Source organism: Microcaecilia unicolor, chromosome 13 (assembly GCF_901765095.1).
Source record: "Microcaecilia unicolor chromosome 13, aMicUni1.1, whole genome shotgun sequence".
In the NCBI taxonomy this organism is placed as follows: Eukaryota; Metazoa; Chordata; class Amphibia; order Gymnophiona; family Siphonopidae; genus Microcaecilia; species Microcaecilia unicolor.
Genome location: NC_044043.1, coordinates 53,940,020 through 53,953,542, shown reverse-complemented (window position 1 = coordinate 53,953,542; position 13,523 = coordinate 53,940,020). Strand labels below are relative to the sequence as shown.

The 13,523-nt window shown below is 41.1% G+C and overlaps 1 protein-coding gene across 2 annotated transcripts in view; it reads left to right on the top strand.

Moving 5' to 3' along the window:
* The first annotated feature begins 1,341 nt into the window (after nucleotides 1-1,341).
* TRPV3 (transient receptor potential cation channel subfamily V member 3) overlaps nucleotides 1,342-13,523 on the top strand; it is a 53,970-nt gene continuing 41,788 nt past the window's right edge. Inside the window, exons 1-2 of one of the 2 annotated variants that reach the window (XM_030186015.1) lie at nucleotides 1,342-1,382; nucleotides 10,856-10,969. In XM_030186015.1, the coding sequence (XP_030041875.1) occupies nucleotides 1,366-1,382; nucleotides 10,856-10,969 (131 nt within the window). In that variant the 5' untranslated portion in view covers nucleotides 1,342-1,365. Of the gene's footprint in view, nucleotides 1,383-1,553; nucleotides 1,680-10,855; nucleotides 10,970-13,523 lie in introns of those variants that run through there. The other variant, XM_030186016.1, reaches the window with a different exon arrangement.

Here is a 13,523-nt window from a genome sequence, read left to right as displayed (position 1 = left end):
TTGTTTAGAATATATTTGTGCCCAATGCCTCTGAAAATAGACGTGGAAATTCTTTAGAACCAAGCTTGCCTGTCAGAATGGGCAGCCTCGATGTAGGAAAATATTCTCCTGTATTAGCCTTGTCTTTTTCAAAAGCAAATTGTAAAATCGTACATTATAACTCCATCCAACCTACCCTGGGAATGTCTATACGCTGATTGTGTGAGGATAGGTACTATTTTTCAGTATGCCTACTTTTTATGTGTGTATTCCTCCCCTCCCCCCCCCCCAATTTTATGATTTGTTTTCCAAGTGTAAAACATGCTTTCTTAAAATTTCCTTCCCCAAAGATAATTGTACTACAAGTCACCTAACTTGTGAGGAAGGTACTGCATACCAGCACATGCACACACAAACATTTGCACCTGCCTCAAAGCAGGTCTAACTTTGCACAGGAACTTTAGGGTAATCTAGTTTATAACAGCACATTGGCTCATATGTTGCCTTTATACAACAGGTGGAAGATATGTGTGCCTAAGTGCCCTTCCTGCCTAACTGACCTTTTATAACATTACTTCACTCAACGTGTAATTAAACTCTGGAATTCGTGGCCAGAGACTGTAGTAAAAGCAGTTAGCTTAGCAGGGTTTAAAAAAAAAGGTTTTGTTAGCTTTCTAAAAGAAAAGTCCATAAGCCGTTATTAAGATGGACTTGGGGAAAATCCACTGTTTATTTCTAGGATAAGCAGCATAAAATCTGTTTTACAGTTCTGGGATCTTGCCAGGTATTTGTGACCTGGATTGGCCACTGTTGGAAACAGGATGCTGGACCTGATGAACCTTCGGTCTGTCCCAGTATGGCAACACTTATGTTCTTATGGCAGACATGTTCAGTAACTATTCATGTTTTAATAAATAGAACTGCCAAGACCAAATGTTTGGTAGTTTACAGGATCAGCCAGCAGCCTTTGAGTCTGCTGACCAGCAGTCTGCATATGGGATCATAGGAGCCGACTCTGTGGGTGTTGTGGGTGCTTGAGCACCCCCAATATTGAAAAACATTCCTTGAATGTGTCCAGAGAGGAGTTATTTCCATTAGGCTTAGCACCCCCCATTAATTCTGAAAAGTTGGTTCCTATGTATGGGATTGTTATCCAGAGGCCTTAAGATTCATAGAGCACGCTACTACTGTTTACATAACACTCAAAGTGAGAAGCCACAAAGTGGAATGTGATTGAAGGAGAACAAAAGAAGCACAGGCTTTGCATATTTCTAGGTCCTGTAGTCCTGAAAGACACGTTCCTGACATCATGCTAATTACCCAGTGAAGAGCAGCTTTAACTGGTCCAAGCACAACATCCAGCTGTCCGTGGCTCATTCCCAAAATATGAGGCAGCTACATCGGTAAGAATTTGGTTGTTATTGTTCCTAATTGCTGACACTTGTGTTAGATGCAGCTTTCCTATTTGCTGCAGAGTGTGGGCCAACAAGTTTGACGAGTTTGGAGTTCCATTCAAGAACAGGGATGTCATGGTGGAGTGTGACAGTATTTACTCTGCCTAGGAGCGTCACAGGAGCAGCACGGGGCCTTTTAAATTTACCGAGGTACCGCGGACTTACCATAAGACTTCAGCAGAGCATCTGTGCCTTGGGACCTCTCTTCCTGGATGCTGTACCTGTACGTGAATCCCTTCAGCATAGGTTAGTTTTAAATAGTTACTTTATTTCTCTTCAGCTGATCAGGGTTACTGAAGTATTTGAATAGTCTCTATTTTTTTTTTTTGCTGGAGGAAAGAATCCTAGAAAAAAAATACGATCTATCAATTGCCCTCTTATTTACAAAACAAACTTTCCCAGGGTTCTTTTCAACAGCCATTGGCAGCTTATTTCTTGGCAATGTATTAATCTATATATAACTGAGCATCAGCTCCTGCAAAATTAAAGAGGAGACCCGGGGGAAATGTTATTCTCAACTGACCTGGATCATTGTGAGGTGTGAAGGAGCAGCACTTTGATTAGAGTAGTGTAAAAGCCAGCTACACATGTTGGAGCACACTGGGGTGGCTCTTTGAGTTATTGTATGTTCATGACACTTTGACTTAATAAAGATACTTTCAAAAAAAAAAGCGAGAGAAGCCAGGGTACAAATCCCACTTGCTCCTCAGGAACTTGGGCAGGTGGCTTAACCATCCATAACCTCAGATACAGACTTTCAGACTATAAGTCCTCTACGTCCTTGAATATAGCTCACTTTGAACTACAACTGAGAAGGTGTGAAATAAATCACAACAAAATAATTATGTTTTCAGAGTCAAGAGATAGGTTTTGCCAGATACTCTCTCTGAAACATGCCTTATGCTAGAGGGTATTTCTTTCATGCTAGTACTGGTACTATTTGTATTTAAATAAGATAGACAAGACAAGACAGGGGTTTTGATACAGTTTACATAGTTTTGTTTTAATGAAGAAGCAAGTTTTGCACAGAATTTAAGAAAACATTGGATACTCACAAGGATCCTTATCATACAGAAGTGAAGGAGAAGCCAGAGACTGAACTGATCAGTCTTCCCCCTCAAAAACTGTGGCAACATGGAGTAAATTCTGCTTAGTATCTTCTACAGAGGTTGTAAAAGTTATTCCATCTATTAATTCTTCTGCTATGTTGCTGGATGTTTTGCTATTTAGTTATCTGTATTTCTGTAGGGCCACTATTGCTCCTTTTTAAAGCTATTTGGTTAATCTTTCATTGGATAGTGGTAGTGTTCCGAAGTGACTAAAAGAAGCTATTTTGAAGAAAGGGAAGAATGTCAAAGATGGCTGCTCAGGTTTTAGACCCATTTCAGATTTGCCATTATTGGCTAAGACACCTGAAAAGCTGCCTTCTTCCAATTAACTACCTAGGTACCAATAAAATTTTGCATTTTCAACAATCAGGTTGTCGTTGTGATGGAAGTACAGAATCTTTGTTACTTGAGATAGCTGATGAAATTCTACTCAAGTCAGATCAGGGGGTTTGTTGCCCTTTGGGTACAATTAGATCTCTCTGTAGCTTTTGATACAATCACTCATTCTAAATTGCTACAGTGTTTAAGGGACATTGGTACCGATTCTACTGTATTTCAATGGTTTGAATCATATATTTCAGATTAAACTCATTCAGTCTACTGCAAATTCTGAGCTTTCTTCAAAAGAGGTTTCCGGTAGAGGAGTCCCTCAGGGCTCTCTCATGTCACCAGTTCTCTTTAATTTGTATCTATCACCTTTGGCCAGATTATTGGATAACTAGTCAGTGGATTTTCTTTTCTATTTTTTTTTTGGCAGCTGATATCCAATTAATTGTTTTTATGAAAGATAATCAAGAAGAAATTATTTCTACTTTCAGTGATAAGCTCGGATGTCTGGCAAGCTGAATGAGTTCTAAGGAATTAATTTTAAATGTAGGCAATTGCTTGGACATCTGGCTTTCACATAGACTTAATGTTCTGAGGGTTCTTCCGAGATTGAAGGTCATCCTATATCACTTTCCCAGAATATAGTCACTCCGGGTTCTTGTTGCAATAGTGATTTGTCTTTTCACCTACAAATAAGTAATGTTGTAAAATCATGTTTTTACTACTTACATATGCTAAGGCATTTGAAATCGATTCTTACTAAGGAAAATATGACCAAATTGGTTCATGCATTTATCACTAGTACGTTAGACTATTGTAATTCTTTCTTGATTGGCTCCAGTAAAATAAGTCTACAACTTCTACAGCTGTTACAAAATTCTGCTGCAAGGCTGCTAACTGGAGCCTGAAAATTATACCACATTGCACCAATATTACATAACACATTAAACGTCATCTGCCATTTAGCCGCCCAGTCTCCCAGTCTCGTAAGGTCCTTCTGTAATTTTTCACAATCCTGTCGTGAGTTAACGACTTTGAATAACTTGTGTCATCAGCAAATTTAATTACCTCGCTAGTTACTCCCATCTCTAAATCATTTATAAATATATTAAAAAGCAGCGGTCCTGCATTGGTTACCTGTTGAAAAAAGGATGGAATTCAAGATGTTGTGTCTTGTTTTTAAAGCCTTGAATCTGGGAAGTCCTGAATACTTGTCTGTAAAGCTAATTAAGGGGTCCTTTAACTAAACCGCTGTAAAAAGTGGCCTGCAGTAGTGTAGGCATGGGTTTTGAGTGTGCGCCAGGCCAGTTTTTACCGCATCTGCAAAAAAGGGCTTTTTTTTAATGGGACGGGAAAAGGGGCATGTGGTAAAACTGAAACCAGTGTGTACCTAAGAACCGGCCTGAGCCCTTAAGGCCACCCATTGATCTAGCAATAAGGGTTCATGCGCTACATGCACTGTGACCAGTCAGCGCGCTCCAAGTGCCGATTACCACCAGAGATGCTACATGTGGAGAAAATAAATAATTCATCCAGGCAATATGGGCGCATGCCAGATCTGAAATTACCACCAGGGGGCACAGTAGCTTGGCGGTAGTCTCGTTTTGGTATGTGCTGCACATGCTGTAAAAGGGGACCTTAGTATTCACCATTATTTATTTATTTATTTATTACATTTGTATCCCACATTTTCCCACCTATTTGCAGGCTCAATGTGGCTTACTTGGAGGCATATTTTCAAAGCACTTTGGGAGGCTAAGTTCCATAGGTTTCTATGGAACTTTGGGAGGCTAAGTGCTTTGAAAATGAGCCTCATAGTATCGTAAAGGCGTTTGCCAATTCCGGTATGAACAAATACAGTAATGTTGTGGTAGAATAAGGTTCGTGTGCAGGATGTTGCCATTTTCCTTAGGGAAGAGACCTTGTTGAAGCATGTAGTTTAAGTGGGATGTAAGGTCTGCTATGAAGCGGTGGGGGTGGATTTTATTAGGTAGCTACACATGAATTGCATTATTTTAAGAAAGGACTTCTTAAATTGCTTTGTTTGGATATTGTTAGACTGACTTCAACTTGGAAGTGAGTGTTTTCTTTATAGAGGGCCATCTATATGGAAGTCGTGGTTGCAGTTTTTTTCTGGTTGTTCTTCATATTATGGTTTTCAGGAAGTTCTGAAGACTTTGCTGTTTCAACAACACTTCAGATAACTATTATTTTAAAAAGCTTTTTTAATGTTACAAATATTTTTATGACTTACACGTTGTATTATTTATGATGAATGTTTAGCACTTCGATGTAAACCGCTCAGACACATCAGTATAGAGTAGTATATAAAATCAATAAATCCAATCCAACTAGGCTCTGTGACCTTCCAAAAGGAAGTAATTTGGACAGAGCAGATGGGCCCTAAGTTTGTACCTCATTTTCTTTGTTTCTAACAAGTGTTGATTAATAGCTATCCATTAGAGAGAGCTAAGAAGACATGGAGGGGCATAATCGAACAGAAACGCCTATCTCCATGGGCGTTTATCTCCGAGAACGGGTCCATGAAGGGGCGGACCGAATCGTATTTTCGAAAAAACATGGACGTTTATCTTTTTTTGAGCTGGGCGTTTTTGTTTTTCAGCGATAATGGAAACCGAAAACGCCCAGCTCAAAAACGAATAACTCCAAGACATTTATTCGTGGGAGGGGCCAGGATTCGTACTGCACCGGTCCACCTCACATGCCAGGACACCAACCGGGCACCCTAGGGGGCACTTTTACAAAAAAAAAAAAAAAGGTAAAACAGCTCCCAGGTGCATAGCACCCTTCCCTTGGGTGTTGAGCCCCCAAAATCCCCCTCAAAACCCACTGCCCACAAGTCTACACCATTACTATAGCCCTAAGGGGTGAAGGGGGGCACCTACACGTGGGTACAGTGGGTTTGGGGGGCGGTTTGGAGGGCTCCCATTTACCAGCACAAGTGTAACAGGTGGGGGGGGGGGGATGAGCCTGGGTCCACCTGCCTGAAGTCCACTGCTCCAGTGACCTGCATACTGCTGCCAGGGAGGTGGGTATGACATTTGAGGGTGAAAATAAAAAGTTGTGAAACGGCATATTTTGTGGTGGGAGGGGGTTCGTGACCACTGGGGGAGTCAGGGGAGGTCATCCCCGATTCCCTCCAGTGGTCATCTGGTCATTTAGGGCACTTTTTGGGACCTTATTTGTGGAAAAACAGGGTCCAGGAAAAGTGCCCTAAATTCTCGCTAAAAACGCATATTTTTTTTCCATTATCGGCGAAAGGCGCCCATCTCTGATCGGCAGATAACCACGCCCCAGTTCCGCCTTCACCACGCCTTCGACACGCCCCCATCAACGTTGTCCGCATCCGCGACGGAGTGCAGTTGAAAACGTCCAAATTCGGCTTTTGATTATACCGCTTTATTCGTTTTTGGGAGATAAACGTCTATCTCCCGATTTGGGTCACAATATAGGCGTTTTTCTCTTTTGATTATAAGCAGGAAAGGGTGTTAACATGGAGGATCCTTCATCCAAGAATGATCACATCAAAAGTAGCTTTGTCAGAACTCTTGGCTGTTTCTTAAACTAATATTTTCCTGGAGATGGACTAGCTGAATTTCCAGGAAAAAGGTTAGACCATACTTCTTTGCCAATTGCCCAAGCCATATGCCGGTATTTCTTATTGTATGCTGTGCTGATGTTTAGCAGTAATTTCCCTAGAACATTTTGTGATGGATTGTTGGAATATAAGATTTTGTAAATTTAGAAAAGTAATGCAAGAAATTTGATCCAAACTGAAGATCTATAGGCAAGACCATACCAAGCTATAGTTGCACCCTATGCTACCAGAGCTCGATTAAGGCACAGGCATGTTCTTAGGGCCAAGAAGGTTAGATTGAGAACAGGAAACGGCATGATGTCAAAAAGTTGAAGCTGGCTCAGCCCCACTTCCCATGCACAGCCGCCATCCCCGTACACCCTAAACAAAGCAAACAAACCTATCAGCTACTGCATCCACATTGTCGTTCTTTATTGTTAGTAGCCTTTTTATTTGATATCACTTATATTTTCAAACATGCCAGCTTGTGCAGCATACGGATGTACAGAGGAAGTATCAGTTTCATTGGTTAGAGTACTAATTTGTTCTAAATTGTAATCAGTGTTGATGTTCAGTAATGATGTTACTCAATTTTATTATTCTCTCTTACTGTATTTTCAAATGTAACCCACATTGAACTCGAGTTTGCTTGGGATAATGTGGGATATAAATGCCAATTTTTAAAAAAAATCCTTTATCTTTCACCTTTTAAGGCATTGCCTATCCAACTAGATGGTGATGGCATAAGGAAAGCAAGTTTGGTCTAGTGAAGACTAATTGAAAATAATCCCTTGTGGTTATGTTCCACTAATAAGTTAAATGATTAACTGGCTTTCTTGAAAGAATTATATAATTATTAGATGGATGACTAGGAACAAAAACACACACTTAAATATGCAAGATCACAATTCCTCATGTACAGCCACATAACAACCTTTTTAGGGTGGATAGTGTTCACAATAAACTTCTTTTATTATTGACCAGATAAAAGAGATCAGTTTTCAGTTTTGGCAGAGTATAAGTCATCACAGGAACAAAATATAAGAAAACCAATGGAGTGCATTAGGGGCTTATAACCCATTTAGTTGTGTTTGAACAAATGAGAGATCTGGATGAAACAAAATAATTATTTTTATTATTTTGACTTGTAAAACCACTTGTCCCTCAAACATGCTCAAAACAGAATAATCCATTTGTGTATCTAAAATTTAAACTTCTATAAAAGAGATGAGATGAAGATGTGAATCCATGAGCCCCAATAAAAGGAAAGTTTAATTTTATTTCCATTTAATTTCAATATATTCCATCTTTATAACACCAGGCTTCCCAAGGCAGATTACAACAACAGTTAACATGAACCCATCAGGAAAGAGGTTATCCTTACTGAGATTTGGCCATGTATTACTATATGCTATAGAACAGTGTAGAAAAATAAGCACATAATACAGACTTTACTACTGCTGTTTCTACCAGCTAAAATAAGTTTTTAAAGCTGTTTTAGTGATATTCAATATTATTTCATGATATTTATGTCTAGATATGGGAAGCTTTCAAATAAATACAAAAGCTGTCAAATAATTTATTTTTAAATCCCTTCTCCTCCACTCTTTAAGGCACTGCCTATCCAACTGGAACAGCTTTAGACTGTTTACTGATGGACCACTCATAGGCAGCCCGTTATTTTTTAATAAGCTTATGCTATTGTTTTCAATAGCATTTGCCATTATTTTGAGTGAACTAAAATGGTGGCAAGCTCAGCCTACTGGCATAAGCTCTGTCTTACTGGTTTCAGGACCCATAATGGGCTAAATAGGCCAATGCCATCTCCTCAATCTAACCTCCTTCAATAGGGCCCAAAAGTTTAGGGGAGTCGTCAGATGTGCTCAGGACTCAGATGGCTAGGACTACTGGATTTTTTTCTGGAGTCTACAGAATTCTCAATGAACTGTCTCAAAGCCAGAATGATGGCAAAAGTGTCTGAGTAGTTTTTAAAGTTTAGCCTCTATAGATCTCCAAAAATTCCCCTAGGACAGAGACTGTGGTAGGATCCAGTCAATGGGAAGACTGCTTAGTCACAGGAAGGAGTTGCTGAGCTGCAGGTGCTGTGTTACAGGTTGGGCTCTGCATGAGACATTGGAGAGAGCCAGTTGACCCAGTAAGTGTTGGTGGGGGGGCATTGTTCAGAAAAAATAGGAATTGAAGAGGAATGGGGTAAATGTGATAGGTACTGCTGTCCTGCTCACAGCTAGGCTCTGGACATTTCCCTGCTACTTCTGCAGAGGTGAAATGTGGGAGTGTGGGGTGCTGGTGGGAAAAGAAGTAAATTGGGTTGCATCCATGATTGGGGAGACTCACAATGTTTGCCTAAGGCCCAGTATAGTGTTAATCTGGCCCTGTGTGCAGCTCACCCACTGGTGCTTCCCCCCACACCCACTCCACCCACTTTGCCACCACAAATGAAAGGAAACAGTGAGCTGAAAACAATATTGCACCCCTCCATATTTGCAGCCTATATGGCCCCAGCACTCATACAACCCGTGGTATGGCGCTGCCTGTAAAGCATCAAAATAATTAAAAGGAACTTTGACTATCGGTGATGACTCTGTTGAGCACTCAGAGTCCTGTATGGTGCAAGTTATACACAAGCTCTGAAGATCCATCAGCAATTAGCATTGTCATACTGGGAGGAAGGACCCTACCTTCTTCCAAGAGAAGTGCAACTGGTTAATCTAGAGTTAACAAAGATCCATTCTCAAGGGGAAATGGGCTCCAGTGCAATGTTAAAAATGTGATGCAGTTTTAGGGGAGGCACAGTATTTCTGTTTATTGACAAGGGCAGAAATTCCTGAAGACTAGCAGTGGCCAATCCAAGATGATCGTGACCAAGGTCTACAACCTGCGGGCTGTGGGAAGAACTTGACTCCGTGCACAACCCGCCTCACAGACCAACATAGAGGAGGAACAGGACAAATGGGAACTTCTTCATGTATAGTATTTTAAAAGGGTTTGGTTTCTACTCCCTTCCCTTGTAGAAGGTGAAAACAGGAACCAAGATCTGAGAAAGAAATACTTTAAAGGCTTCTATCCTTTTTGCAACCTTTATTTAACACCTGAAGAATGCAAAGTCTTGAAAATGAATTGCAATAGTGATTTGTCTTTTCACCTGCAAATAAGTCATGTTGTAAAATCATGTTTTTACTATTTACATATGCTAAGGCATTTGAAATCGATACTTACTAAAGAAAATATGACCAAATTGGTTCATGCATTTATCACTAGTACATTAGACTACTGTAATTCTTTATTGATTGACTCCAGTAAAGTAGGTCTACAAAGTCTACAGCTGTTACAAAACTCCACTGCAAGGCTGCTAACTGGAGCCAGAAAATTAGACCACATTACACCAATATTATATGAACTGCATTGGTTACCTGTTGAACAAAGGATGGAATTCAAGATGTTGTGCCTTGTTTTTAAATCCTTGAATCTGGGAAATCATGAATACTTGTCTAAAAAGCAAATTAAGGGGACCTTTTAAACCACTGCTGTATAGTAGCCTGCGGTAGTGTGGGTGCGTGTTTTGGGCGCACACTGTGCTAGTTTTTATTGTGTCTGCAAAAAAGTGCTTTTTTTAATGGGACAGGAAAAAGGCATGTGGTAAAGCTGAAACTAGCGAGCGCCTAAAACATCTCTCTTGTTGTCCTTTAAAAGGTGCCCCAGCCTACAAAGACCTTTTCCTAATTCAAAACCAGACAATTCCTTTTGTTGTACCCATGTCCTCTTTTGAAGCATCTCCTTTCCTGACATCACAACTCTGCTTTTCATGCTGTGTCCGGGGATTGCTCTCGAACAGACCTACAGCACCCTGGTTCTTGCAGCTAGAGAATAGTTTAAACACCAAATGCAGGAACAGCTGTTAAAAACTTTGATGTACAAATAATTTGCTATCTTAGTTCAAATTGCAAGTAACATAGCATAGTAACATAGTAGATGACGGCAGAAAAAGACCTGCACGGTCCAGCCAGTCTGCCCAACAAGATATACTCTTATGTGCTACTTTTTGTGTATACCCTACCTTGATTTGTACCTGTCCTCTTCAGGGCACAGACTGTATAAGTCTGCCCAGCACTATCCCCACCTCCCAACCACCAGTCCCGCCTCCCACCACCGGCTATGGCACAGACCGTATAAGTCTGCCCAGCACTATCCCCGCCTCCCAACCACTAGTCCCGCCTCCCACCACCAGCACAAGTGGATGGCGTATTGTTTTCACCTGTGATAATTTCAAAGGAAATGAATGCAAATATTTAAATTGAACATTTGTAGCTGCTAATAGGAAATTAACAACAGCATGGTGTATTTATGTACAATGAATGCTTAATTTACAGAACTATGAACAAATTACCAAATGAAGTTGTGCCACTGATTGCCAAGGAAAGAATTCCACCAGGAACGCCTCCTCGAATCCACAAATACTTGGATGCCAGCGTGCTGAAGAAAAGGTATTGTCCAAAACATCTCGCGCTAGTCACCAGTCACAGGTTTTAGTTTATTATAATTGTTCTTAAAAGACTCACTCACTAAATGAAGAAAACTGATATGTTTTAGGGATCTAAAGTATGCGGTATAATATGTTTATTGTTTATTAATTTGATATACTGTAAGGACAAGCGTACAGGCATTTAACAAGAGTTTCCATCATTTAAAATATTGAAGTGGTGTAAGAGAATGAGATTGAGGCTTCCCTCTTGGATATAGCTTTCTGACTTTGTTTATGCTAGGTGAGATGCCTTGGTCTAAAAGAGGGTCTCGTGATCAGGCATTGGAAACCAGAAGCGTAGCCAGGTTTTGATGTCAGGGGGGAGCAGACCTTTTGTAAAATAGGTGTCAGTGTGAAGCTGAAGGACTGATCTGTATACAATAGCCGCTTACAATACCCAGATATGAATTGAATATTTGGGGATAGCTGACTATCAAATTATGTGATATGGAGGGGCATAATCGAACGAAAACGTCTATCTCCATGGGCGTTTATCTCCAAGAACGGGTCTGTGAAGGGGCGGACCGAACCATATTTTGGGAAAAAATAGACGTCCATGTTTTATTCGACAATTTGTGAGCTGGGCGTTTTCAGCGATAATGGAAAATGAAAGCGCCCAGCTCAAAAACGAATAAATCCAAGGCATTTGTTCGTGGGAGGGGCCAGGAGTCATAGTGCACTGGTCCCCCTCACATGCCAGGACACCAACCGGGCACCCTAGGGGGCACTGTTACAAAAAAAAAAAAGATAAAAGAGCTCCCAGGTGCATAGCACCCTTCCCTTGTGTGTTGAGCCCCCCAAATCCCCCTCAAAACCCACCACCCACAAGTCTACACCATTACTATAGCCCTAAGGGGTGAAGGGGGGCACCTACATGTGGGTACAGTGGGTTTGGGGGGGCGGTGTGGAGGGCTCCCATTTACCAGCACAAGTGTAACAGGTGGGGGGGATGGGCCTGGGTCTACCTGCCTGACGTCCACTGCACCCCCTAATAACTGCTCCAGTGACTTGCATACTGCTGCCAGGGAGGTGGGTATGACATTTGAGGGTGAACCTAAAAAGTTGTGAAACGGCATATTTTTGTGGTGGGAGGGGGTTTGTGACCACTGGGGGAGTCAGGGGAGGTCATCCCCGACTCCCTCCAGTGGTCATCTGGTCGTTTAGGGCACTTTTTGGGGCCCTATTCGTGGAAAAACAGGGTCTAGGAAAAGTGCCCTAAATTCTCGCTAAAAACGCATATTTTTTTTACATTATCGGCGAAAGGCGCCTATCTCTGATCGGCCGATAACCACGCCCCAGTTCCGCCTTTACCACGCCTTTGACACGCCCCCATCAACTTTGTCCGCATCCGCGACGGAGTGCAGTTGAAAACGTCCAAATTCGGCTTTCGATTATACCGCTTTATTCGTTTTTGTGAGATAAACGTCTATCTCCCGATTTGGGTCGCAATATAGGCGTTTTTCTTTTTCAATTATAAGCTGGATAGTCGGTTATCTCCTAGGTGCTAACCAGGAATATTTAGCAGGGGATAACCGGCTATCCCTCGCTGAATATCGTTGGAAAGCTGGTTAAGAGCCATTTAACCAGCCAGGTGCTGTTCCTGGATGGTTTAATGGTTTTGAATATCGGGGCGGGGGGGGGGGGGGGGGGGGGAGGGAGGGGAACTGTAACCAAACTCAGTATTAGCAAATTTAACTAATGGGAAGAAAAGACTTCAGAAGACTTTTATTATTATTATTATTATTATTGTTTGCATTTGTATCCCACATTTTCCCACCTCTTTGCGGGCTCAGTGTGGCTTACAATAAGATAAGAATAATGAAAATACATTTGTTACAACTTGGTTATGGGTTATATTGTACAAGGTATGCGAGATAATCGAATTATCATTAGGAATATTACAATGGGACATCAACATTGAGACATTGGGAGGAGACAAAGGGAAGCTTAAGGGCAGTGTTAAGACACAAAGGCACATGGTGTATATATTTCTATGAGTAAATGTGTGAGTAATGTGGAATTATGGGGGATGGGGGATCATAATTGGATGTATGATGCATTGGTGAACAGTGAGTGTGGACTCTATGTGTTTTGGTTCTTCCCTTTGTTCTTTCCGTAAATTTTTAAATTAAGGGCCCTGTTTACTAAGCAGCGTTATAGGCACGTTAATATTTGTAATGCACATTAACCATGTATGCGCGTTAACCATGTATGTGCCTACAATATCCCTATAGGCATCTACTTGTTAGCACACACGCTAAGTGTAGGCATGCTAAAAGTGCATTCGTAAATAGGGCCCTGTTTACTAAGGTGCGCTAGCGTTTTTAGTGCATGCTAAAAATTAGTGCACACAATGCTAGTGCGCCTACAGCACAGCTTAGTAAACAAGGTCCTAAATAGGCTTTTGTTTTTCTATTTCCCTTCAATCTAATTTGAATATGATACAGCAGATCGATATTCTTAGGCAATACATTGATATGATACACGGCAACTTAGCTTTAAATTGACTACTTCTT